We start from the raw sequence: 27,393 nt of genomic DNA, 5'->3' as shown, positions 1-27,393 counted from the left end.
TGCTTTAACTGCTCTGGCTGAATGCTAGGGAATCCTGGGAACTGTAGTTTATTGTGGCCCCAGAGCTCTCTGACAGAGAAGCCTAAATGTCTCACAAAACTACATATCCCAGAATTTCCCAGCATTGAGCCAGGGCAGTTAAAGCGGTCTCAAACTGGATTATTACTTCTGCAGTGTTTTGCAACATAGAACTAGTGGTCCCCAAACTGTGCCCTTTAAGGGCTTTTGGACTTCATCTCCCAGAATCCCACACTATTAGCCAACATGGCTGCGGCTTGTGGGAAATGTAGTCCAAAAAAATCTCTTAAAAGGCACAGTTTGGGGACCACTGATGTAGGACATGACCAAAGCAGTGGTTCCCCAAACTGTGCCCTTCTCCCAGAAGCCTCAGCCATGCTGGCCAGTAGCATGGGATTCTGGGAGCTGAAGTCCAAAACCCCTTAAAGGGCACAGACTCTAAAACCAATTAAAAGGGCAGGATAGAAATATATAAATTCACATTGTGGTTAAGTCGGGAATCCTGGCTTATGATGGTTGTGGCTAAACAGCCTCCCCCCCCCCCCCCCACAAACAAACCATGGTTTGGTGAACTCACAAACCACAATTAAAAACCTGTGGACTGTTGTTTGTTTATGTTTTGTCTTGCAAGATCCTTTTGGGAAAGGGGGGATATACTTAAATATCTATGGTTATTGATGATGATTATGCAACTGAGGCGTCTAGATTCTCCTCCAAAGGGAGGCAGATAAAAGCAGGAGTCATGCAGCAGGAAGGGCCTGGGGCTGAGGCATTGCTCCTCCCCGCCTCGAGTCAGAGGGAGCCGGGCTCCTCCTGCCTGCCTTCCCCTCCTCCTTTCGGGAGGCTTGGGCCGTCAGCATGGCGGCCTTGGAGGCTCGGGTGTGCGAGACGGCGGGCTGCAGCCGGGAAGCCAAGCTCCAGTGCCCCACCTGCCTCAAGCTGGGCATCCAGGGCTCCTACTTCTGCTCCCAGGTAATGCCCTCCCCGCCTGCTATGGGCAAGGACCCTCTTCTCCCCTCCTCAGGAGGCTTGGGCTCCAAGGTGCGACTCTGGAAGAGTGCGAGGCCTAGGCTCTCTGGACACACGGCAGAAACATAACCCACTTCGACACCGCTTTAACTGAGCCCTTGGCTCAGTGCTAGGGAATCTATGGGAATTGTAGTCTATTGTGGCACCAGAGCTCTCTCTCTGGCAGACAAGGCTCAGTGGCTCATACAAACTACAGCTCCCAGGATTCCCTTCTAGCATGGAGCCCTGGCAGCTAAAGGAGGGTGCTAACTTGGATTATTTCTGCAGTGTGGATGCGCTGCAAGTCATTGCTGATTTAGGGTGGCTCTAAAACTGCCACAGGGTTTTCCTGGGCTGCAGAAATAACCCAGGTTGGCACCACTTTAACTGCCATGGCTCCATGCTATGGAATTCTGGGAATTGTGGTTTTGTGAGACCTTTATCCTTCTCTGCCAAAGAGTGCTGGTGCCACAACAAACTGCAACCAACTTGCCCAAGTGGGGATTCGAACCCTGGTCTCTGGAGTCATGCCACTACAGCACACTGGCACTCCTTGTAGTTTTACAAGGTCTTAGAGTGCTGGAGCCTCAGAAAACTACAAGTCCCAGGATTCTGTAGCATGGAGCTGTGGCAGTTAAAGTGGTTTCAAATCCCATGATTTCTACAGTGTAGAATAGATGCACCCCAGGTTGAGCTTCCCTTATCCAAAATGCATACCAGCAGATGTGTTTTGGATTTTGTATTGTATTGTATTGTATTGTATTGGAGAATATTTGCATATACTGTACTGTACATAATGAGATGTCTTGGAGATGGTCTCCAAATCTAAACATTACATTCATTTATATTTTGCATACACTTTATATCCATAGCCTGGAAGTAATTTTATAGATAACATCAGAAAGCAGAGATATCACTGTGGCTGCATCCAACCTGTTGAGATAATTCAGTTTCACACTACATTAACTGCTATAGTTCAGTGCTATGGAATTCTAGGAACTGTAGTTTCTTGTGGCACCAGAGCTCTCTGACAGAGAAATATAGCTGTCTCAAAAAACTACATATCCCAGAATTCCTTAGCATTGAGCCATGGCAGTTAAAGTGGTGTTATACTGGATTGTTTCTGCATTGTAGATGTAGCCACTATCTCAGTGAGTGAGATAGTGGCTGCAGAAATAATCCAGTTTGAAACTGCTTTAACTGCCCAGGCTCAATGCTAGGGGATTGTGGGAATTGTAGTTTTGTGAGGCATTTAGCCTTCTCTGTCAGAGAGCTCTGGGGCCACCACAAACTACAATTCCCAGGATTCCCTAGCACTGAGCCAGGGCAGTTAAAGCCGTCTCAAACTGGGTTATTTCTGCAGTGTGTGTGTTTGGACTTGCGCTGCTCCCACAGTAGTGAAAAATCTGACCCAAAAGGCAGTATTTCTTACTGCTCCCTATTACTAATACTACTACTACTACTACAAGCAGGCTACAGAAATGCTGAAGCTGTCTTCCTTTTGTGTCTCTCATTCTGTGTTTCCAAGTGCAACAGCTGTTTTATCTATTTGTTTCAGCTCTGTCATCAAGATTCAGGGGGCGTTTGCAGAGAAAGGGGTGGAACGGTGGCTGTGTTTTTCCCTTCATCTGTCTAGAAGTCATTGTTTGGATATTTCCAGGCAGGGGTCTTCCCTCTAAAACATTTTACAGTATTTTGGTGCATTACGAATTTAAATTCAAGGTACAATCTAGAGATTCCCATACATCGGTCCTCCAGGAGTTTTGGACTCCAGCTCCCAGAAGCCCCAACCAATTTTGCCAACAGTCAGGAATTCTGGGAGCTGAAGTCTAAAATAATTGGAGAATCAAGGTTTGGGAACCACATTATAAACCAAATCTTAGCCCTGGAACTATTTTAATTTGTCATCACCTTAACTGGTCCTGGAGTGTTGTCATGCTCAAAAATATAACTGGATCATGTGTAGCATGCTTGACCATATAGACCCATTAGGTGACCTTAGGCAAGTCACTCTCTCTCCGGGCAAACCTCCTTGAACAAATCTTGCCAAGAAAACATAGTTCACCGTAGGGTCACCATAAATTGGAAATGACTTGAAGGCATACAACAACAACAAATCGAAGGCATAGTATACCTTCACCATCTAATAGTCCCAGACTTCCTCCCACAAGTTTATATAGTGGCAATTTTCTTTTGAAGAGCTGAATGAACTTCAGCATATATTTGGAGCAGAATCATTCTAGATCTCCGTGTTGTATTTACTCTCATAGTCACATTGCTTGCTTCACAGGAAATTTTATTTATCTGAGATTGTCTTTACTTTCAAACCTACTATAATTAATATTTCAAAATGGTTGAAACATGTGGTGACGACAATTATATGATTTAATGTGGAGCTGCAATGAATACATGGATGTCTTCCTTGCTATTTTCACACATAGGCCGCATTGCAGATTTTAGTAAGCAAAATATCTAAGATAGACTATAAATGAGGTAGTCAAATATCCAGTGTAGTCTCATGTTCTTACGTTTCCCTATTGGAGAGTTCAGGAGTTACTGATTACTATTGCAACAACAGTATAAAAAGCAATTCTTAAGCTTCATCCAGGCAGACATATCAGTCCCCCAGAATCATGTTTTATTGCAGAAAACATGCAGAACTAGACTTATGACCTTGTCACACGAAGGGTTGTAAACATGTCCCTGTATTTCAGCCACTTTCCAATTAATTTTCAGTGCGGTTTCTAGGCCAAAAAATGGCTGGGACAAAAAGTGACTGACTACATGTTGCATTTGTGTTAGTAACTACTTCTTTTTCTTTTTTTCTTTTTTGCAAACAAGGGCTGCCTGCCACTGGAAAAAAGCAATCTTCTTCATGTGAACATGTTTTCTGTCACCAAATGTCTGGGTACTGCAGGTTCTGCATCCACAAATTGTCCACATGACTTTTCTGTGCCTTGTGAAAGTTAGAAAATGGCACAAATTAAGCTAAACAGGGTCAGGCCTAGTTAATACTAGAGTAGGTTGCGTTGTTATTCAGAGGGGTTTTGCCGTTTGCTTCCTCTGGGCCTGAGAGGGTATGAATTGCCCAAGCTCACCCAGTGGATTTCCACGGCCAAGCTGGATTCAAACCCAGGTCTCCAGAGTCATAATCCAACTCTCTTAGACTGTTATGCCATGATGACTTCCTAGTTTGGGTATTGCAAAGACATACCAGGAACTGTGGGCTATATTTCAGAGGAAAACAGTGGCAAACCACCTTTGCATATTCTTTGCCTAAGAAAACACTGTGAAATTCATGGGGTTCTCATAAGTCAACAGGTGACATAAAGGTGTGTGCACACAGTGCACAACATATTTATTTTATTTACCTGGATGAAGTTAAATAAATATGGAGTGAATGAAAATATATAAATCTTACCGATGTTATTTTGGGGGGCCCCTGTGTAATTATGATTTGAAATATATATGAAACTTTTCAAGTTTTGTTTTTTTCAAAGCTATGCCATTGGTAAGGGCCAGATCTGACCAGTGGCTTAGGTTTTATTTTGGCCCTCCTGGATATCTGCACAGTATATGAAGATATGATTCTGAACTCTAGAGACTATAGAAAACATTCAGGGGGTAGCCATGTTGGCCATTTAACAAATACAAACAAACATCCATCAGTGATACCTTTATTGGCCAACCAAAATGCACAATATACTTGTTGCAAGCTTTCTCCATCATGTAAGATACTACAGACCAAACAGGAGAAAAAAATCAATTGGAGATGTTAGTCAAATGCCTCCATGTTGTTTCAGTCTGTAGTAAAGATGTTATGATGGGGAGGATATATTTTCAAAGTCCAGGAAATTAAAAGTCCATTTGCATCTCAAATGAACTTAATCTTAAATTGATTTAAAGTCAATTTGCATCTCAATAGGGACCCCTATTTTGCAATCCATATGTCTCCATTCACAGGCCTCTAGAGACTAAGGTTTGAATTCTTGCTCAGCCATGAAAACCTACTGGGTAACCTTAGGCAAATCACAGTCTCTCAGACTCAGGGAAGGCAAAGACAAGCCTCTTCTTAACAAATTGATTTAACACATGTTGCATTTGTATTGGTAACTACTTCTTTTTATTTTTTGCAAACCTTTTTGCAAAATCTTTTGGCAAGAAAACACTGTGATAGGTTCGCCCTAAGAGCACCATAAGTTAGAAGGCACATGGCAACCACACATGATTCTGAATTATTGCTAAAGCTTTGTTATTGTTTTTGTGAACCTTCAAGTTGTTTCTGACTTACAGAAACTTTAAGGTGAGCCTGTCACAGGTTTTCTAGGCAAGATTTGGTCCTTTTATAGTTTATCATGTAGCATGTGTGGCATTTTAGTGAGCCTCATAAGCAATATCAGGTCCTTCCCTGTAGCCTTTATAGTCTGAATGTTAATGGTACTCCTCTTTCACTTAATAAACCAGAACTTCTAGAATGCTAGTCACTGCCACTTGACTCTTCTCACTCCTGGAATGGCTAAATTAACCAAAGATGAAGGAGGAAACAGTAGCTTTTTGTCATGCCTGAACTCATATTTTAGTTTGTTGATCATGTAAAATTCGTTGTATCTGCTGTAAAGTCGACTTTGACATATGGGGATCGCATGAATGAGAGACCTCCAGTCACCCTGTCCTCAACATCCCTGCTCAACTCTTGCAGACTCAGGTCCATGGCTTTCTTGATGGAGTCTTATTCCTTTGGAATGTGTTCTTCCTCTTTTCCTACTACCTTCTACCTTACTGAGCATTAAGATCTTTTTTGGTGAGTCATATCATGACCAAAGTATGACAGTCTCAGTTTAGTCATCTTGGCTTCTGGGAAGCATTCCAGGACCCAGTTATGTGTCTTTTTAGCAGTACACAGTGTCTTTAGAAATCTTCAGCACCACATTTCAAATGAGTTGATTTTCTTCCTATCAGCTTTCTTCACTGCCCATTTTTCACATTCCTACATAGAAATTGGAAATATGATGGCATGGGCCATCTAACTTTAGTATTCAGTGCTATATCTTTATACTTCAGGATCTTGTCTAGTTTCTTCACAACTGCCCTTCCAAGTCTTAGTCTTCTTCTAATTTCTGGACTGTAGTCTCCATTCTGATTAATAATTGAACCAGAGTATGAAAAATCTTAAAGTATTTCTGTGTCTTCATTGTCTACTTTAAAGTAAATCATCTGTGGTCATTATTTATGATTACTTAGTGTTCAACAGTAAACCTAAATTTACACTTTCTTCCTTTACTTTCTTCTGTAGTTGTTCCTAATCATTGCTATTTTCTGCTAGTCAAATGGAGTCATCTGCATATCTTAAATTGTTGATGTTCCTTTCTCTAGTTTTCACAACTCCATCCACTTGAGTAAATTACTACATTACACTCTTAGAGTGCTGCTATTCTGCTTTTATTGCTCTGGCTGCCTCCTGTTGCATTCTGGGATTTGCAGTTTAAGGAGGGCCATTTCAGCCAGAGAGCTCTTAGGCCTCACTGAACTACAAAAGCCAGAATGCTACAGAAGGCAGCCAGAACAGTAAAAGTGAAATAGCAGCACTATAAGAGTGTAGTTCAGTAACCTACTAAGTCTAGTCCTGCTTTACATATGATATTTTCAGCATACAAGTTAAATAGATAGGGTGGTAAGAGGCAGCCTTGCCTGACTCCCATGCCAATTTGAATCCATTTCATTTTTCTATATTCTTTTCTAACAGCATCCTTTTGTTCTGAGTACAGGTTACACATAAGGACAAGCAAAGAGACACCTTCTTTTAATGCAGTCATGCTGGAGAAAGTGTTCATATAATGAGTTCACATTAGGGATATGGAGAATATTTACAACATTTCTTCTTGATCAGAGTTGCTGTTTTGAATGCGAAGACAGCCTTTTAAGAAATTGGCAGCCTCTCTTGAGAGCTCTTGCCTCCAATTGCAAGAACAAAACAAAGAGTGCTTTTTTATTGAGGTTTTTCTATAATTTGTGCAAGAGTGTATCTGCACTAAACTGTATTTTTGCCTCTGTAAAGTAAAACACAGATATACAGAGAGCAAGCATAGGACTTGCAGAACGCTGACAAAGATACAAACCTCCAGCCCCATTCAGTGTTTCTAATTTTTAGAAGCCCACAGAACAAGCATTGTAATTTTGTGTGGCTATTGTGATCGCAATTTGCTCAGAAAATATAGTCGCAAATTTCAAGAACATTTGGTGAAAAGAGCCATGAAATAACTGCTAGCATTCAGTCAAGGAAGCCACGGACCTGAGTCTGCAAGAGTTGAACAAGGTGACTTGGAGGGCTCTCATTCATAGGGTTCCCATAGATCAAAGTTGGCTTGATGGCAAATAACAAATTTTACACGATCAACAAACTAAAATAATGGGTTCAGATGTAAGAAGCTACTGCTTCATTTTTGGTTAGTTTAGCCATTCCAGGGGTGAGAAAAGTCAAGTCACAGTGACCAGCATTCTACATGTTCTGGTTTCTTATTAAGTGAAATAGGAGTACCATTAACATTCAGACTATAAATGCTCCAGGGAAAGAACCTGATTTTGCTTATGGAGCTCACTAAAATGCCATATATGCCACATGGTAAACTATAAAAGGAACAAATCTTGCCAAGAAAACTTGTAGATGGTATGGGAATGATGTATGTATATGTGCCTTCAACCTACCTGGCAACTTATGGTAACCTATGCATTTCATAAAGCTTTCTTAGACAAGGAATGCTCAGAGATGATTTTGCCAGTTCCTTCCTATATATAGCCTACAGAACCAGGTATTCACTGGCAGTCTCCCATCCAAGTGCTAACCAGGGCTGATCCTGTATAGCTTCCAAAATCAAATGGTATCTACCAACTAAAATTTTAATCCTATTTTATGTGCAGTCCAAATGCATGTTCAGAAAAGGGAAAAAGAAGGTTTGGACAGTCTTGAAAGAAAGAAAATAAATTGGATTATCAACTTGGTGTTGGTGCTGGATTTGATTTCATGGTCAATGTTTCAGGTTTTGGTAGGCTCCTGAAACAAGGAAGGAAAGGGCAAAGAACTGACATAATGCAGTCAGGTGAAACTTAAGAACTACAAAATTAGTAATGGTACCATCCCATGATCTTGCCTACTTTTTGACTGATCGTTGTATCAAAATATTAGTAAAAGTGAACTACCCTCAAAGAGACATGTAATAATGGAGACATAGACTGTTAATTCCAGTGTTGCTACTCCTAATGTCATGGAACTATTTCCTCTTAATCCTTACTACTATGTGGTTTCCTAGATTATATGTGCTGTAAATTTTAAGAATGCACCTGGCCATGTTTCGTGTTTGTTACCATTGTCTGTGTACCCAAAGCAAACATTATTGCTGTGTGAAACACAAAGTAGCTCTGTGAATCTAGATTTAAGATTGAAATTTTAAAAAGACATGCAGTGGAGTAACACATTAGGCACTTGTGACACAGCTCTTGGGCACTTCATCTGTAGAAAGAAATCCAACTAGCGTATTGAGGTGGAGAGTGGCATGATGAAAACACACAGCTTTTCCCTCTTTTGCAACATACTTTCTGTACTCTGTGTACCTATTTTAGCCATATGAACTTAATGGATTGCAAAGCATTTTTAACTTTATGCTATTTTCCTTATTTAGGAATGTTTTAAGGGAAGCTGGGCTACCCACAAATTGCTACACAAGAAAGCAAGTAAGCAAACACTTCATTTTGCCTTTATTATGTTATGTTGCTATCTTGACATCAGTGGCAACTTCAGACCAATGGGAGAAGGGATACTACTGTATCAGGCAGTTCTTTCCAAATCCATACTGATTCTAGTCTTCTTTTTATCAAGGTGGCAAACTTGGATATGAGTTATGCCACTTTGGCCTTTAGATGTGGACTCATGTGGAATGGGTTGCTTCATAGAAAACAAAAAGAAAAATGGGTAATCTTTGGAAGGTTTCTAGCTTAGCTTTCTCCCTGGCATGCTTCTTTGCTGTTCATAAAGATTTTTTTAAATTACATCAAATAGCTTTCAGTCATGTGAACCCACAACTAAAGTCTGAAGTGGTACAACCCGGAGAGGCATGCCATTTTAGTTGCCTTTCCTGAAAAGGTCTGTTTAGTTTCTAATAATATAATAATAATAATATTTATTTGTATACCGCCCTATGGCAAACCAATCCGGGCGGTTGACAACAGTAAAATATAAAATATAACAATTAAAAACACTTTATCCCTCCCCCCTTAAGACAGTATTAAACAGTATAACATATTAAAAACATAATATCAAAGCATAAAAACAACAATTAAAAACTAAAAACCCTGATTCTAGGCCTTCCATGGGTAATTTGTTCTCAGTAGAATCTCTGTAGCTGTGTGCAGGACTTTGGACATTTGTTTCGTAAGTATGCTGTCCAACACTACTTCAGCACCTGCTTCTAAACATTTGAGGAGGCAAGAGAAACAACAATCAGTTTAGTATGCTGAGGTTCCCCCCCCCCCCCCCCCAGAAAAATAGACCAGAAAGTTAATGGCAGAGGCAGTGAAATAGAGTTGTGTGTGGTGTAGTGGTTTTAGTGTTGAACTAGGACTCTGGAGACCTTGGTTCAAATCCCTGCTGAGCCATGAAACCGACTGGGCAACCTTGAGCAAGTCACATTCCCTCAGCCTCAAAGGATGGCAATGGCAAACCCCCTCTGAAGAAGCTTGCCAAGTAAACGCCATGAAACCCTTAAGGTTGCCATAAGTTGGAAACAACTTGAAGGCACATATGAACATGAGCAATTATGAAAATAACACAGGCCTTACTTTAAAAACCTGGCACATTTCAGAAGGCTAGCTGTGGAGCTTTGTATAGAAGGGGTGTGAGGATTGATTCTTCTCCTTATCTCCCCCCCTCCCTGTTTTAATTTTTTTTAATAATGTGTATGAAAATGGCATCTATCAGAGATGTGTCCTCAGACAAGAAACTTGCAGTGTTTCAGAAGGATAAGCACAGTGGGGAGAAAGTTATGATAAATGTGAAACAGACTTCCTTAATGGTTCTGCTTAGTTGACACTGCAGTCACAGAGAGTGCAATAGGACAGGAGTGGGATCTGCTGTGGCAGAAGAACTTGAATCACTAACACTTTCCAAGCAGGCACTGTAGCTAAACCTTCTCAGGTCCTTCATATTCACCTACTACAAGCTTAAGTTCCTGTTTTAGGACAGAGAACTAGCAGAAATGCTGGACACTGTTATTATTTCAATGTACCCTCACTCTGAAATTGTAGACCCCCAGTAAAATGGTGTGCTGCGATTAGAAACTAAAACTGTTAGTCACAAAACTGTATCCTTTCCTCTCCTTCTTGCTCCTGTCAACCTGGAATTTTCTTTATATGGAGAGCTTGGGTAGGAGGATTCCCCTATTTGGAGAGACAGACTCCAGATTCAAGTTGCTAATGCATCTTCAAGGAAATTCAGATTTGGAGTTGGTCTGCTTTGGTGGAGTCATGTCTCAATTCAGACATCTTGCAGATTGAATTGGTTCAATTCGGTTCTAGATTTGGAATCTACCCAGATCTGGAGCACACCCTTTGTATAAAATAATAAATCAGAGTTTGTATCATTGAGAAGGATGGGAGGATGTTGGAGGTTTTGGTCTGTTCTTTTTTGTTCTGGTTTATGTTTGAGTGTGTCTACCATATCACACACCAGTTTTAGTAGGAGCCTTTTAAGAGAAGCACTGTGGATGAAACCAGTTCAGGATTGCAAGATAAAAGCAAGTATAGAAACATGCATTTTTAAATCTACAAAAGGGAAAGAAAAGTAAAATCTATCTGAATAAATGTAAATAACATTTTGGCTTTTGTTGCAGGTAATTAATTATCACAACAATTTTCTAATTTTGCTTTTGTTTTATAGAAGATGAGAAAGCTAAGCGAGAAGTTTCTGCCTGGACTGTAGATGGTGATATAAACACAGATCCCTGGTCTGGCTATCGATATACTGGTAAACTCAGGCCACATTATCCACTGGTAAGTAGCTGAAATTATGCATCCATTTTAAGTTCTTCCGGCTATCAAATCACAGTGGGGAAATTCTCTAGTGATTGTGCCTCTCAGCAGGAGAAAATGGTTGTATAACTATTATTTTGTTAGAGACTTGCACAGAAGAACATTCTAATTATTAGGTATTCTGGGACTATACATAGCAGAAAATTTCCAGTAGCTGTTATAAATTATAAGACTGTATTAAAGTGCAAATTTATTCTATTAAAGGAGAACAAGTGAAAGGAAGAGAAGTTGAATCCATTTTAGCTGGATATTCAATAATTTAATAGGCTTGATCGCATGCTCCATTCCTCAAGCCATTCCACAAGTATTTGTCAGTTTGGACTGAGTGTATACTACTAAACATCAGAGCAGTTTGATATAAACAAATAATAAAATCTTAGAGCTGGAAGGGACCACAGGGATTAGCTAGTTCAAGTCCCTGCTATGCACGAACACACAACTGAAGCACCCCTGAAAGATGCACATTCAACTTCTGTTTTTAAAGACTTCCAAAAATGGAGCGTCCATCAACTTCTACGGTTCTTACGGTACAAAGAAGTTCTTCCTAATATTTAGGTAGAATCTCTTTTCTTTCAATTTGAATCCATTTATTTGTGTTCTAGTCTCTGGAACAGCCAAAAACAAGCTCACTTCTTCATATATGTAAAGACAGCTTTCATCTCTCAGTCTTCTCTTTTCCACTCCTCTCCACATGTCACCTTTTAGTCTTCTCTTCCTCACACTAAACATATCCAGCTTCCTACATTGTTCCTCATGAGGCTTGGTTTCCAGACCTTTGATCATCTTGGTTACCCTTCTCTGGACATGCTCCAGTTTTTCACTATCCTTTTTGAACTGTGGTGTGAAGAACTCAACACAGTATTCCAGATGATGTTTGACCAAAGCAGAACTAAAAATTTCTAGACTTATACATGAGTATATACAGTAGTTTGTAGTCTACTAAGACCTCTAGTGGAATCACTAGAAATACAACTAGCAACATACAAGAGTTTGAGTACTCTTCCTCCAAATAAGTCTAGATGCTAGACTAATAACAAATGCACACTATATTTGGGTTGTTGTTGTTGTGTGATTTCAAGTTGTTTCAGACTTATGGCAACCCTAACGTGAGCCTGTCAGAGGTTTTCTTAGCAAGATTTGTTCAGAGAAGGCTTGCCATTGTCTTCCCCTGAGGCTAAGAGCATGTGAATTGCCCAAGATCACCCAATGGGTTTCATGGCCAAGCTGGGAATTGAACCCTGGTCTCGAGAGTTGTAGTGCAACACTCAAACCATTATGCCATGCTGGCTCCTATATTTGGATGCTTGCCTTCAATTCTATTCTATCCAACTTGATTCTTGATCCTCATACAATAAGATGATTCTTTTGACAATCCACACTCCCAGGCTTCCCTCTTCCTTGGTGATCCATCATTTCCTCTTCTAGAGGCTCCAAACAGTCACAACAGCCCATTCCAAATCCTACTTTAATACACTGAAGTTCATGGCCCTGTGTCTGCTCTATCTAAAAGTGCTTCTTCTTAGTCCTATTACCTCAGCACATAGAATCTTGTAGCTGGTAGTACTTTCAGCCAGGGATGCCCTATCCTTTTGAAAAAGAAATAGCCTCTATTGGATAATTCAGGTTCATTATTCTTAGTTTGAGAGACTGTAGTGTTGACATATTCTTGGATCCAAGTCTTGCCTGGAACACTGGACTGTTAACACGGCCAAGAACAGCTTTTGCGATAACATGTCAGGTGTTAAGGTGCAGTCTTCTTGTGTCAGTTGCAGAGTGGGCCACCACAGTCCATACTTCTGACAGCATTTCTAGGAGCATTGTAATACTGGTTCTATTTAGGCAGTAAATAGTATGTTCTGGGTACAGTTAATGAATCTCTTAAGAATTGGAACAACATATCTCTCCTTGGCTCCAGCAAAGGCTTCAAAGGATATTACCTCACTTATAACACCCAGGAGTCAAGTTCACATTTCAAAGATGAACAGAGAATTGTTGTTAGTACCTGCTGTACTACTGTGAAAGTCTTTTCTTGGAAGATTTGATCAAGACTTGTTAGAGCGCAATCAATTGTTCTAGCAGTGGAGGTGAGGAGTGTTTGACAGGAACCATTATTCTCCATGAGGCAGGTGGAGATGCTCTGAGGATTGAGACTTGCACAGTCAATATAGCCAAACCAGGATCATTGTTCAGAAAGGCTTTTAAAAAAAATACCATTATTATTTGGACTTGCTTCTGGTAGTCAAGAACTCAGGGTTTTTAGTAAATGCTCTCACTTGGTTTGAACATACCAGTTTTATAGTTCAATGGTTATTTTCCTTCATAATGGATAGGATAGACATATAAATACATCCCAGTGAAATAATCTTAATTGTTTTTCACTTAGATGCCACTGCGGCCTGTGCCGAGTTACATTCAAAGGCCGGACTATGCTGATCATCCCCTAGGTAATTATAGGCACACTAAATTTGTCAGTTGTTAAGTTTGTGTTTGATTTCACCTGTATTGATGAAGTTGCTTCATAATGGATCCATTCTGCATGGGCCCATCAAATAGTTAGTATATTGAGGTGCTTTTTGGAGACCAATTTCTTTAGAAAACAAGGATTCATGAAGCATTAAACCAGTGGTTCTCATATTTTTTGTCCTTTTGACCCCCTTTACATCTACATGTAGATGTTGTGCCCCCTCAACATAATACATGGATAAAAATATTTTATTTGCTTAGTGTACTGATTTTCATTTCCACATTCATGTACAGTGAGCCCTCCACATTTGCTGGGGTTAGGGGCACAGGACCGCTATGAAAGTGGAAAAACTGCAGATAAAAAACCACTTTTTTAACCTGATAGAACACCTCTCTAGGAATCTCTAGGTTCCCCCAAAGGAACTCTATTGTCAACGTCTGCCAGAAGTTGACCATAGAATTGTGCTGGAGGACCTACAAATGCCTTGAGCAGCATTCTCACCAGGAATTTCTAGCTCCTCCAGTGTGACTTCTGGTGGAAACTGACCATAGATTTGTGCTGGAGGACCTAGAGAGAAGCTATTAATTAAAGCCATGAATAATCAGATGTGCAAAAGTCAAAGCTGCAAATGTGAAGGGCTGACTGTATATTCATATTTTAACAATTACCAAGAAATAACATTACTCAAATTAGGACAACTTTATTAAAACAAATTCACTACTTAACTCATGCGTAAATTTTATAGATACTATTTCACACAAAGCCACACACAGCTTCTTCTCCTCTGTTCCAAGGGGGGCCAGCCATAGTCTGGTGATGGAGGAGATGGATGGCCCTGAGAAGGAGGCACTGCTGGCCTATTCCTCTCCAAGGAGCCATTGTGGATGCTGGCTCTCCTTCAGCTGCTGTTTGCCTAGGGTGCACTGAACTGAATGGGTTGAGGTTGCAGTGCACTGATGGGATGGGTGGGGGAAGAAGCAGCAGCACCTCAGGATGGCCCTATCAGAGTCAGCAAACTTCCCTACTGTCTTCCTTTTCCTCCATCAGGCAGAGTTGGCTGCTCCAAGCGTCTTCCTCACTTTCACTTCTCTCTAGGACAGAAGAGGTTTGGGAAGCATAGGATGGATCAAGGCCTCCAAGTCTTGTGCCCATACCTTGAGCAACTCTTATGCACCCCCACTGGGTCCCACCCCACAGTTTGAGAACCATTACATTATACAAATAACCAGCAGTAAATCACTTTAGGAGGTGCTCTCTGAATCTCAAAATCTTGTTTTTGCTGTTTGCCTTCTACAAATGTAGCATTTGCTGTATTGTCTTTATTCCAGAGATAGGCAACCTGTTTCCTTCCTGATGTTTGTGACTGCAACTCCTATAAGCCACTGCCTGTGGTTAGGAGTGATTAGAACAGTAGTCCAAAACACATGGAGGGACCCAAGTTGCCTAACCTTGGTCTTTTGGGTAAGAAAATTCATGCTAGGGGATTGGCTTACTATACCTTTTTCAGCCCACTGTCTCTAATTAAAAATTCCATCAAAAGTGATATTTCTCAAGAAGAGGAATCAGTAAATTGCCTTTTTGGCATGGGGATGTAAATATGCTAAGTACTTAAAAGTGAAGACTATTTCTCTTTGCTTTCCCAATATGGATGTTAGATTATAAGTTTCTGTATGCCTCTCCTCTTCTTTCCCTAAGTACCGGTATCTTTCTGTTTTTTTTTCAAGATTAACTATACGAATGACAACATCCTCAGGATGTGTCTCTTTTGTTTTTAAGTGTCTTAGTAAAAAGTGATGTTTCAGTTAGTTTGGCAGTCAGTCAGTTATTTAAATAGTGTTTCCCCATGTTTCCCTTTAGGTATGTCTGAATCAGAGCAGGCCCTTAAAGGAACTTCTCAGATAAAGATTCTTTCCTCAGAGGATATAGAAGGGATGCGAGTAGTGTGTCGGGTAAGTCCAAAATATCTGAGAGTGAACATCTTTCCATGCTTGTATGACAGTCTGCATGAAGAACATGAGTCATGCAAGAACTGTTGCATCGTGACATGTGTCTCTCTTAATGATTCTTTTCTGTTCTTTTTTCTTGCAGCTTGCTAGAGAAGTACTAGATGTTGCTGCTATGATGGTGAAGCCAGGGGTAACTACTGAAGAAATAGACCACGCTGTTCATTTAGTAAGAATACTTCACATAGATTCTGGATTTTTTGTTGTAGTTATACTTTGGCCCTCTAGATGCTTTGGTCTTCATTTCACATAATCTCTTTCTATCATCCTTACTGAGTAGAGCTGATTGGAGTTGAAATACAACAATATTTGGAGGACCAGTGATTTCCTACCACTGGTCCAAACAGCAGGCAGCTGGTGGATCCACTACCATGTGGTCATCAAATCCACTGGATTTTACCACTGCTCTTCCTTCACTTAGTCACTTGGCCTCAGAGAGAGCTATCAGGCAGACCCAGCAACATCAGGGACAGCCTGAAGGAAGAGGCCCCTCCCTCATTAACTGTCACCTTGGCCTCAGAGGGAGCGATCAGGCAGATCCAGCAACATCAGGGACTGCCTGAAGGACGAGACTTCTCCCTCCTTTAACTGTCACCTTCTATTTTGTATTGTATTACAATTTTTACTGTACACCGCTATGATCATTGCGGAATAGCGGTCTATAAATAAAACATATTATTATTATTATTATTAGTCCAACTTGATTGACAGTTCTGTTGATGTTGAATTAGGGTCCAACATTAGTAGAGGTCACCTTCAACCTAGCAGAGTGGCAATAAACCACAGTAGAAGCCAAAATGTTATTTGATTTTCACATACAAATGTGACTGTTTAAAACACATAATTAACACATTTGTTAAAACGCCCTGAAATGTAAGCATGCCAAAAGTAGTCATCTCCTGTATTCTAGCCTCTAACTCCTACCTACTGTGTCTGGTCCAGTTTTTAACTAGTGTTGTAACTTCTTCTTCCATACAACTGACTTACTCGTAAGGATTGTTCTGTAACCACTTGTAGGATAAGACAATTCTGAGCATGATTGTATTTGGCTGCCCTATATATTGCTCTGGAACACATACAGGCACATTTTAAGGACTCTATAAACATTCAGATGTACAGATAGTTCATGAAAATGTTCATGAATTCATGAAAATATTAAATTAATATTACAGAAATGATCTCAGAAATATTTCAGATCTGCATGATTTTTAATCTGGCCTGGAAATGTGAAATACTTTAAAGAAAAGTAAACTTAAAAAAACAAATACATGATAATGATGTACTTAGGATTTATATAGAACTTCTTGATCAGAATGTTTCATATAAATTCTTGTTGTTGTTGTTGTTGTAGTAGTGTGCCTTCAAGTAGATTTTGACCTATGGCGACCCTAAGGCAACCCTATCTTGGTGTGTTTTTTTTTTTTTTGCAAGATCTGTTCAGAGGAGGTTTGCCATTATTTTAGTAGTCTTTAAAATACTCCAATATGTTTTATCAGTATTCTTGTCCCTATATTGAATTTACAGTCAGCCCTCCATGTCCACAGATTCTTTAACCATGGATTCAACTATCCACGGCCTGAAAATATTCCAAAAATATATAAATTCCAAAAAGCAAACCTTGATTTTGCCATTTTATATAAGGGGCACCATTTAACTATGCCAATGCATATAATAGGACTTGAGCATCCATGGATTTTGGTATCCATGAGGGGTCCTGGAACCAAAACCCACAGATACCAAGGGCCTACTGTAGGAACTAGTATGTTGTAATGGTTTGAGTGTTGGACTAAGAGATCAGGGTTTGAATGTCAGCTCAGCCTTGGAAGCCCACTAAGTGGTCCTGGGCAAGTTACACTTACCACTGAATAATTTTTTCCAAGAAAGCCCTATGATATGGTTGGCATAAGTCATAGTTGAAGACACACAAAAATTAAACAAATTAAACATAGGATACTATCTTATACTCAGTAAGGCTGATCTGGTTCTTCTTGATTGGTATTGTCCAGATTGGCAGCAGCTCTCCAGGTTCTCAGGCAGATCCTTAACTTAAGATGCCAGAAACTGAACCTGGGATATGGATATAAAGACTATGATCAGCCATTGACCTCTGATCCCTCACCATATTATAGTTAAGAATGCTGCATTAGTGACTTCTGTAAACTTGCTTGGAATTTACAGCAGTGGAGATACGTGAATCAGGGATGTCTTGGTTCATAGGGTGAGAAGAATTCCAAGGGACCCAGAAACTCAGAATACCAGTGAAAGATACAGGAAAAGGTTATCTGTCCAGTCCTAAGTACCTTTTACTGAAACTGAGCCATGTTACTTTGCTGGAGTATACTTCATACTGATTGTGCTTAGATTCACTGTCTTTCTAGTCTTCTAAATATTGTATAATAATTTGGATATTTCAAACTCTCTTTTAGGCTTGTATTGCCAGAAATTGCTATCCATCCCCACTGAATTATTATAATTTTCCTAAGTCTTGCTGTACGTCAGTAAATGAAGTGATCTGTCATGGAATTCCAGACAGGCGACGCTTACAAGAGGGTGACATTGTTAATGGTAGGTAATGTGAAATAATAATTTTAGTAACCTAAAAATATTGTGATATTTGATGGGATGTTGCTATTAGATTGGATGTTTAAATGTAACAATGTTATGCTGAATTATTTTGCCTTGGATATACCAAGTTCTATAGATATATTAGCCACATGTTGGATTCAGTTTTCTTCAGAATTCTTCTTTCATAATTGCTTGCCCTTGGGGGAGGTTTCTACTGGGGAAACTGATTAGAGTTTAATGATAATATTTATATATAACTTGGCTAGTAGTTTATAAATTTAAACTGAAAGCTGTTGAGTTGTGTTCTTTCCATAATACTGTTTTCAAAAATTGTACAAAAATCAAAACTGTAGTGTATGCATTCTAGGAGGTGCCTTTGGAGCAGCTTCTCTGCCTCTTCCAATTTGATTAACTGAGTCTTTTGGCATAGCAGCCAGCAAGTTTAAAATGGTCATACTGCATTCATAAACTCCTAGCTGGTTACTATGGGAAACAGTGGAAACAGGCTGCTGGACTTGATAAATTTGTGATCTGATCCAGCAGGTAACAAAATCATTGGTAACAAGCCTTTTAGCAAACTGAGGAACTACTTGGCTCCTTGGTTTCTTGTCAGCAATACATTGCCAGAGGAAAGCAATTGGATAACTAATTTAGCATTGATTTAAAGATCAAAGCCTGTAAAGTAACCCATATCTGTTATACCTAAAGAGTTGCCTGAATTGTGGGTCTACTGTATTCCAAAGGACCATAGAGCTAGTTCCATTCTATCGTGCAAAATAGTGTCTGAATTTCTGCTTGGCAGTTGCACGCTTAACATATAATTACATATAATCTGTAATTATATGGTCTGTATGACCAATGAAAACAAAATTTAATTAAGGAGACCTCAAGAGGGTCTATTCCAGACCTGCTACCTGGAATCCTTTATTAAACTGAAGATAGTGGAGATTAAAAATGTTTTGCAAACGAAGAATAATCTACCACAGCACTGTGGCCTAGCATTTCTTTCTCTTCCTTTTTTTCTTTCTGTGTTTGCTGGCTTATAATATACACTTATCCCTCCCCATTCATGGCATCTGCGGTTTTGCTTCCTGGCAAGCGGGGAGGGACAAAACAGGGCACGCACCCAGGAGCATGCACCCATTATAACCAATGGGGCTTGAATATCTGCGATATTTCTAATTCACAGGATGTCTGGAACAGATCCCCCGAGAATCAGGAGGGATGAGTGTAGCGTTGTGGTCTTTGGATATGGATTGTTTGTTTTATAATGAGGTTATAATTACAAACAGTGAATTTGAAAATACATTGCTTTGTCTTGTTCCTTACAGTGGACATTACTGTTTATCGGAATGGTTACCACGGGGATCTCAATGAAACATTTTATGTTGGAGAAGTTGATGAGGGTGCAAAGAAATTAGTCCAGACAACATATGAGTGCCTAATGCAAGCAATTGATGCAGGTACATTGGACATCACTGTCATTAAGGAGTCTGTTTTTGTTCACACTAATGTATTGTGCTGAATTGCTATGGAAAGCTATAATTTTATTCCATTCATTGATGTTGAAAAGCTTTCATGGGGTGATTAATTACAATAAACGGCTTGAATACTCATTTTGAATTGACCATTTTGCAGAAATCTGATTTAAAATTGACAAAGCATCTAGTTCATTATTTCTTGCTGGATATCTCTGTTATCCATTCATCTCACTAGATTTGTGTCCTTGCACAGTGTTGATGAATGACAAATTAACTAGGGGTGTTTGGAGGCAATGTATAAAATTTAATTTGCTCTTTCAGCATGTCAAACTCTTAATTTATGGGATCCACTCCAGATTCTCAAAAGTCCATGTTTTCAGGGAGCTCTGATAGTTCACAATATACAAAGAGCGTATGCTGAACTGATACCTGCTGTTTTTCCACTGTGAAATGTTTCACATTTGCAAGGGTGTTCATGTTTCTTGGAAGATCACATGAGCCTATAATGGTTCTGTGCTTAAAAATTGCTTTAAACTTTTCCCCCCTTCTGAATTTAAAATTATACATAGAAGCTAAGCTACTCATGGGATTATTATTATTATTATTATTATTATTATTATTATTATTAAACTTTATTTATATAGCGCTGTAAATTTACACAGCACTGTACATACAATCTTTTAATTAGATGGTTCCCTGCCCTCAGGCTTACAATCTAAGAAGACATGATACAAAAGGGGAAGGGAGTGGAGGATGGAGCCAGATGCCTTCTGAGAAGGGCACAGTTCCTTTGGGGGAGGCCTGGTGGGATTGGCTCACCCCTCTCTCCCTCAGAAGCCAGGATGGAGCCAGATGCCTTCTGGGAAGGGTGCAGTTCTTTTGGGGGGAGGGCCATAGCAGTGGAGTTATCTGGATAATTCCAGGATTTTGGGGGCCCTTGATCATATCATCTTCAGTGCTGTCTTCCCCTTAAGCAGGAAAAGGCTGGACATTGGGATTGGTAGTTTAGGAAGGGACATTTAGACTTCTCAGACAAAGCTCTCTGTTAGCTCACTAGGCTGCAAACCCCTAGGGTTCCGTAAGATAGAACCATGGCAGTTAAAGTGGAATAGTAATAATAGTAATAATAGTAATAATAATAATAATAATAATAATAATAATAATAATAAATTGTATTTATATTTCCTGCCTCTCCTGATGGATCGAGGCAGGATTACAACTATAAAACAGCAGTTACATCTAGATTACATACAATAGTAGCACTATAGTACTATAATTCTGCAGTGTGAATGGGCCCCAGGTCATACATTCTAAGTTTTTCTATATGAGCTTTTAAGGGAGTTATAGACTAACTTATAGATTTTTGTTTGTGTGTTGCACCTGTGAACAATAAGAAGGAGCTCTTGGGCAGAGTACATATGCAGATAATGCCTTTATTCAGTAGATGATACTACAGTGGGCCCTCTCCATATGTGGGGATCCGTTCCGGTTCCACCCCCCCCCCCCCGCATATGGGGAAAAATGTGTAAGCTCAAACCCCATTGGTTGCAATGGGGGAGTGCTTCTGTGTTCGGCACAGTGCATGTGCTATTCACCCCCTGGCGGCTTAACCTTCCTCATGAGGTTAAATTATGTATGGCATGGGCACACTGTATTTGTGTGCTTTTTAGTAAAATAATGTATTATTTATCTTGCAGTAAAGCCTGGTGTCCGGTATAGAGAGTTGGGAAATATTATACAGAAGCATGCTCAAGCCAATGGATTTTCAGTAGTTCGAAGCTATTGTGGTCATGGAATTCATAAACTTTTCCACACGGCTCCCAATGTGCCACACTATGCCAGTAAGTATGGGCAGTGTCTGCTGTTTTTCAGGCTGTTGCCATTAACCAGTAAGCAATCTGTTTCATGACTTTTTCCAAATAGGAATAATGCATTCTTACAACCTTTGAATTGTGAACATGAGGGACTCACTGAATTTGTTTTACTGCAATAACACCCTTGTATGTGAAGATGCCAAACACATAATATAGAGGGTAGGAAAGCAAGAAGTAGCCTCTTCCTTACACTCTCAGTATGACAAATGGACATATAGCCTTGTGGTGGTGGTGGTGTGCCTCCAGGTCATTTTTGATTTATGGTGACCCTAAGGCAAACCTATCATAGGGTTTTCTTAAATATAATAACTAAATTTGCTGATTAGAGATGTGAAGGCCTGGAAACAAATTCAGGAGAAAAACAGTTTTCCCCCATTGGTTCCCCCCCCCCCCCCCAGAGCCTTTTTCCCCTTGGGAGGCAAATGGGGTAGTAATTGAAAAAATGGGAATATGAAATATTCTCTTTAGAAAGATGAAAGGAATAGTTAGAATAAGGTGTTTATACTCACCCAAAATCATTTCTAAAAACTATGTAATATGAATACTTTTTACGTAAGACAATATGAGATTATTGCAATTCTTGGTCTTGGTTTCCTTTTCTCATTTCTTTTGGTAAGGATTAGTCCTGAGTGTTTAACATTATAGAGAATTAGAAGAGATAAAATAATTTTCTGTTTTATTTATGTTGATGGCACCTTCTGTTTATATTGCATATTTTTCCTGTTCTTAATAAACTTGCAAAACCAAAGAGATTCCTTACAGTTCAGAAACCTGTCGCTTGAATTGTAACAAAAATGTAAAATTTTAAAAAAGGAACTTTAATTTGTAATTATTGGCCAAATAAACTGTACTTTTCATATATCAAATATAATTTTATTCCAAAATTGCACAGAAAATTACAAAGTGACCTTCAATTTCTAAAGGTGATAACATCACTTATTTCCCAATTGTTTTGAAAATTTCCATGTTTTCTCAAAAGAAAAAAAAAACTTTACAGCAATTTTACATCCCTAAATTTGACCCTAGCCACAGACTCTTCTACCCAGGTACTTCATAGTACTCAGCATTTCTCTCCACTGGAATGTTTTTTAAAAAGCACAGAATTTCTTTTAACCGTTTCTTGCATTCCTTTGCATCTTCTTCTTGGCTTCTCCCACTCCTTGTAACTTCCTTCACTCTCTTGATCAAATTTTCCCCTGCTTTCATTTCAGAAAATAAGGCCGTTGGGGTAATGAAGCCTGGCCATGCGTTTACAATAGAACCTATGATATGTGAAGGTAATTATGGATCTAAGAAATTCTTGGTTATTGCTGTGCCCATTTATCAATATTAATATGACTGGATTCCTCTTAGGAAACATAATTTGGGATGTGTTTCCTACTCAACTGTGGATCTCACACATACCTTCTACCAGACCAAAGTCTAAATTAGTGTATTAGGGGCTTGACAGACGGTGCTTTGCACCGGCCTGGGCCCGAACTAGGGGTGTGTGGGGGCTGAGCATTTATATGCTCAGCAACCCTACCACGCACCCTGGGCACCATCTTGGTGTGCCCCGGTACAGACAGGGCATGCCACGATGACATCTGCACGGCGCCCCACCCAAACTGTGCCGTGCGGATATCGTCATCACGGCATACAAGCATGCCAATGGCGCCCCACACATGGCCTAAAAAAACCCCACCGGGAGAGAGTTCTTTTTAGGCCTTTCGGAGGCAGCAGAGTTTGGTTGCTGCGGCCTCCACCCAGGGCAGCAAGGGGTGGCATCTCACCGCCCCTTTCTGCCCATCTGTCCAGCCCCTTAGTTACTGAGTAAAAGTGTTGCCTTTGTTGCCTTTGTAGTACTGTCTTCAAGATTAGCTTGGTTGCATCTTATTCATGTGACTGAAATGATTATATCCATAAACCATGAAAATTCAGAGTACTGACATATTTGAAAGCAAAATTTTCAAAGCATTCAGATTCTGACAGAAATTAGAGATCTAGAGGCTGAATATGAAGTTGGCTGTTTGGCAGCATGTAGGAGTGCATCAATATATGAAATGCATCTATATATGCTTTTTTTTTTTTTTGGAAACTGGATGTGTTTTATTTTTTAGGGTGCAATCCCCCTCCCCCCAGTCTCCTGAGGGGCTGATGCAAACCTCTAGCCTTCACAATAGTTCACCCCTGGAATATGCTTTTTTTAGAGGTGTTAGTGCTGAACCAAATGGGTAAAAGTACAGTGCATCCACGGAAGAAACAATGATGTGCGTGTGCCGCTGCCGCCCCATGCCGCCACAAGCACGAGCCCCATTACTTGTAATGGGGCTTGAGCATACGTGCTATTTCTTTTACGCGGGGGGAGGAGGAGGGCAGAACAGATCCCCGCGTTAAAGAAGGGCGCACTGTATAAGTCAGCGGGAATGAAGATCTAAATTGCATTCATTACAGATGAAGTAAGAAATGGTTCTGGTGCTATGAATTGGACTCATTTTATTTACTTCATATTTTTTTCAGTATTTTCCATAGTTTATAGTAATTATGCCTACATCTGATAACTTCATGAAATTGCCCATAAAAGAGTGTAATAATTACGGTAGATACACTTAAGTACTTTTTTTTTTTAGTTTTCAATATAACACCAAAACTTTTCAGTGTTTGCCTGTTAATTCTCCAGCACCCTTCTTTTTAGTCTTAACATCTTTTGGTGCTTGTGACTGGCCAGATGGTCATATTATTCTGCAATCTTGCCTAGTCCAATGCCAGTTCAGACATCCAATCTTATTCTGTGTAATTCTTGCCTGCAACAACTTTAATGTCTCAGGAATTTGTAGGCTGATTTAGTAAACACAATGCATGCTTCTGTTTTTATAGAGATAGTTGAAGAAATGTATATACTTGATGGTCAAATTGTTGCTAATCAGCCTCAAAGCAACTCAAGCAATTCAGGGAGTGGCTAATAGAAGCATAGTGGAAAGTGGTCCATAAGCTGCAACACCTTAGAGCAGTGACACATAAACATGGATCCCCCATTGCTATTCTCTAGTTCCCAGTATCCTGGTTAGGGTTTGTGGGAGTTATAGCCCCCAAGTATTTGGGAACCCAGGCTTGGGAAACACTATTAGGGATTTACTCTTCTCTGCAGTGAGGAAATTGGAAGGAAGACCCAAAGCTGTTTAGATGTTAAAGCCAGATATACCTAAAAACCCAATAAGCAAGTTGAAAAAGGAATTAAATTAGCTAATGAATTTAAACACCTTTCATGTCAAACAATATAAGATCATTTTATAAGCGCAACTCCAAAGATAAAATTTGATTGCACACCCTCCCATTAGAATACTCTTTTTGCACAACTAATTAATAGACGTATGAGGGAGGGATGCTCTGTTAGAAGCTGACAGGAAGGTGCTTATAGAAAAGAAAAGAACGAAAATGGACTCAAGAAGCAAAGGAAGAGAAGAAAATGCTTGATATTCAGAGTATATCTGCAGATCAAATGCTAATGTGCTGTCTCCTCTTTTGAAACATGAAGTGGCTTTTCTTTTTTTGAAAAAAGAATTTGATGATTACTATCGTTTCAGTATTTTGTATTGTTTTCATCAGGTGGTTGGCAAGATGAAACCTGGCCAGATGGTTGGACAGCAGTGACACGAGATGGCAAGCGGTCTGCTCAATTTGAACACACACTTCTGGTGACAGATACTGGGTGTGATATCTTAACTCGGCGGTTGGATAGCATTCGCCCTCACTTCATGACCCAGTGCTAATGAACGCCAAACTGAGAGGCCTGAACCAAACATCTCTTGACTCTGTACTGTGCATTTTACTAAAGTACAGGCTAAAGGGGAATTTTATCACCTGTTTTCTTTTTGTTGACTGTAGGTAAGAGAGATATGCAGCCTTGTGTTGTTTGGCATGGAACAGCCTGATAATGGTGGAATGAAAAATGGAGGTTTTAGAACATTTTGTCTACTTTCCTGTGCCCCAGCATAATTTGAACTTTTTTTTAAAGTCCTTTTTTTTCTTTAGGACACCCCTTTATTTTCAACCCTCCCACAGCTGAGCTTCAGATGGTTCTGTCACTGCTGGAGTTTTCAGCTGGCAAATACAAGATAACTTAATCCATGGTGGATGCAAGTTTTTGGAAAATGAGCCTTTTTACTTTTATAAGTGTCACCTGAGTTTTTAAACTTTAGTTGTTCCAAAGGCAACTCCAGCATAGCTATTGCTAAAAAGGCAGTTTTAATGGGCCAGACTATCACCTGTTTCTAATTCAGAGGTGGAATTGTGTACTAGAAAGTGTTACCTAGTACAGTGTCTGCTTTCAAGATTTTGTTCTGTTTTTCCCTCTTCCAGTCTGGTTGCCTCGGTTGTAACTATATATGGAAGAATAATAACTACCTGTTAACAAGATGGGCTTGTTTCTCTTTGGCTGTTAATTGCTACTGTTTGTCCTCTACTCATTGTGAAGAGGAAGGGAGACAAAATTATTAAGATTCTGTCTAGTTCAAGCTTTTGCCAAAATGCAGCCTCAAGATACAGTAAGTAGTGCATGACAGCCAATGATGTTCAAAAGATTCACTTGTAGAAACTCTGTTTTTAAATGGAAAGAAAGAGGGCAACTTGAAATATTTAGAGTTTCTTTTCATGTGTTCTAATGAGGGGCAGATCCCAAAGACAAAAGGCAATCATAAGCCAAATTCTGAGCATCTTTTCAGCTTGAGGGGACTGTATGTGTATCAGCAGGGCCAAGCGGTTCCCTATCAAGTATACCACTTAAGAAGGTTTTATCATGACATAACAAAATATATTTTGGAATTTGTGGCATACCACTGCTAATCTGTGACCATGTGCTTTGATTGCCACTTAATTTCAGATACTTTCATTCCATAATGACACAAAAGTCACAAAGGATTGTATATGAGTATGAGAATTGTAAGAAAACAAAATAATGCTGCAAGCTTCACATTATTGTCTTATCATGGAGTTGGTTTTTTCTTGTTTGAAAAGTTCCTCCCCCCCACTCTCCTTGGGTATAAGAAGGGGGAAGAAACCCCTTTCAGCTAACCACTATTGTTTTTCATCAGAAGCAAATTGGTTTGGGCAAAGGTTATTCAATTGAAAGAAGCAATAAATTGGCAATCCTTCCCAAAAGGTTCTTAGACCAGCTGTAGCATGAGTAATGGTGACACTATTCAAAATACATACTTTTGTCAGCAACTACAATTCTGGAAGATAATGCTACTAATGACATTGAGGGAGAATTAGTTACGTTGGTGCATACAAGATCGGCAGCTCCCCATGGCATAGGGGCTGCATATATTCCCCCCTCTGATCTCAGAAGATTGATAGCCCCTCAGATTTAAAAAAACCCTTTTAATTTAAAAAGGATCAGGGAATAATTTCACACACACACACACACCCCTTTTCTCTTTGATTGCCCTTTTTTTAGTTTCTCTGGCCTGTTTTAGGCAGGTTTTTTTTTTTCCAGAACTAGAAGGGGCACTGTCTGTGATGTCCAAGCCTAAAACCTATTGGCAAGCAAAAATGTAGTGAAATTGTCTCCTTGAGAATGTGAGAGACAAAAGTTGAAGTTTAAAAATCAAATTAAAATGGAGGTTGCACTGGGGGGACTCGGAGAAACATGGGCTGCAATTTGTCCGTGGCTATTTCCTTCTGGACCTGCATTCCAGAGAGATTTATTTTTTCACTCTCATTTTCCAGTCTTGTTCCTCCTTGCAGTGTTGGGAGGGAAGAATTGGTACATTAGTGAAGACAATTCAGATCATGAAACGTTGGTCTTGATAGATTCACTTCTACTTCAACTCTGGTATTTTATTAGATACAGATTTGAAAGGAGCTTCAATTCCAATAGCATGTGATTTCAACAGCTCTTTGGAGCTAGAAAACAGTTGTGACCA

At 39.7% G+C, this 27,393-nt stretch overlaps 1 protein-coding gene across 1 annotated transcript; it reads left to right on the top strand.

Annotated features, from left to right (window-relative positions):
• The first annotated feature begins 843 nt into the window (after window positions 1-843).
• Window positions 844-26,438, top strand: METAP1 (methionyl aminopeptidase 1). Its single transcript, XM_089526084.1, has 11 exons — window positions 844-990; window positions 8,700-8,751; window positions 10,952-11,064; window positions 13,487-13,547; window positions 15,425-15,516; window positions 15,656-15,739; window positions 17,997-18,135; window positions 19,467-19,598; window positions 21,314-21,457; window positions 22,702-22,767; window positions 25,076-26,438. The coding sequence occupies exons 1-11, from the start codon at window positions 877-879 to the stop codon at window positions 25,237-25,239; spliced, it is 1,161 nt and encodes a 386-aa protein (XP_089382210.1). The 5' UTR covers window positions 844-876; the 3' UTR covers window positions 25,240-26,438.
• The last annotated feature ends 955 nt before the right edge of the window (window positions 26,439-27,393 follow it).

Source organism: Sceloporus occidentalis, unplaced genomic scaffold (assembly GCF_023333645.1).
Source record: "Sceloporus occidentalis isolate IW3139 unplaced genomic scaffold, rSceOcc1.0.p SCAF_5, whole genome shotgun sequence".
In the NCBI taxonomy this organism is placed as follows: Eukaryota; Metazoa; Chordata; class Lepidosauria; order Squamata; family Phrynosomatidae; genus Sceloporus; species Sceloporus occidentalis.
This window is presented reverse-complemented; position numbering and strand designations above follow the sequence as displayed.

Coding starts and splice junctions, on each gene's coding strand:
- METAP1 (XM_089526084.1), top strand. CDS start 877: ATGGCGGCCTTGGAGGCTCGGGTGTGCGAGACGGCGGGCTGCAGCCGG. Junction 8,752..10,951: donor ATTGCTACACAAGAAAGCAA/GTAAGCAAACAC, acceptor TTTGTTTTATAG/AAGATGAGAAAGCTAAGCGA. Junction 13,548..15,424: donor CTATGCTGATCATCCCCTAG/GTAATTATAGGC, acceptor GTTTCCCTTTAG/GTATGTCTGAATCAGAGCAG.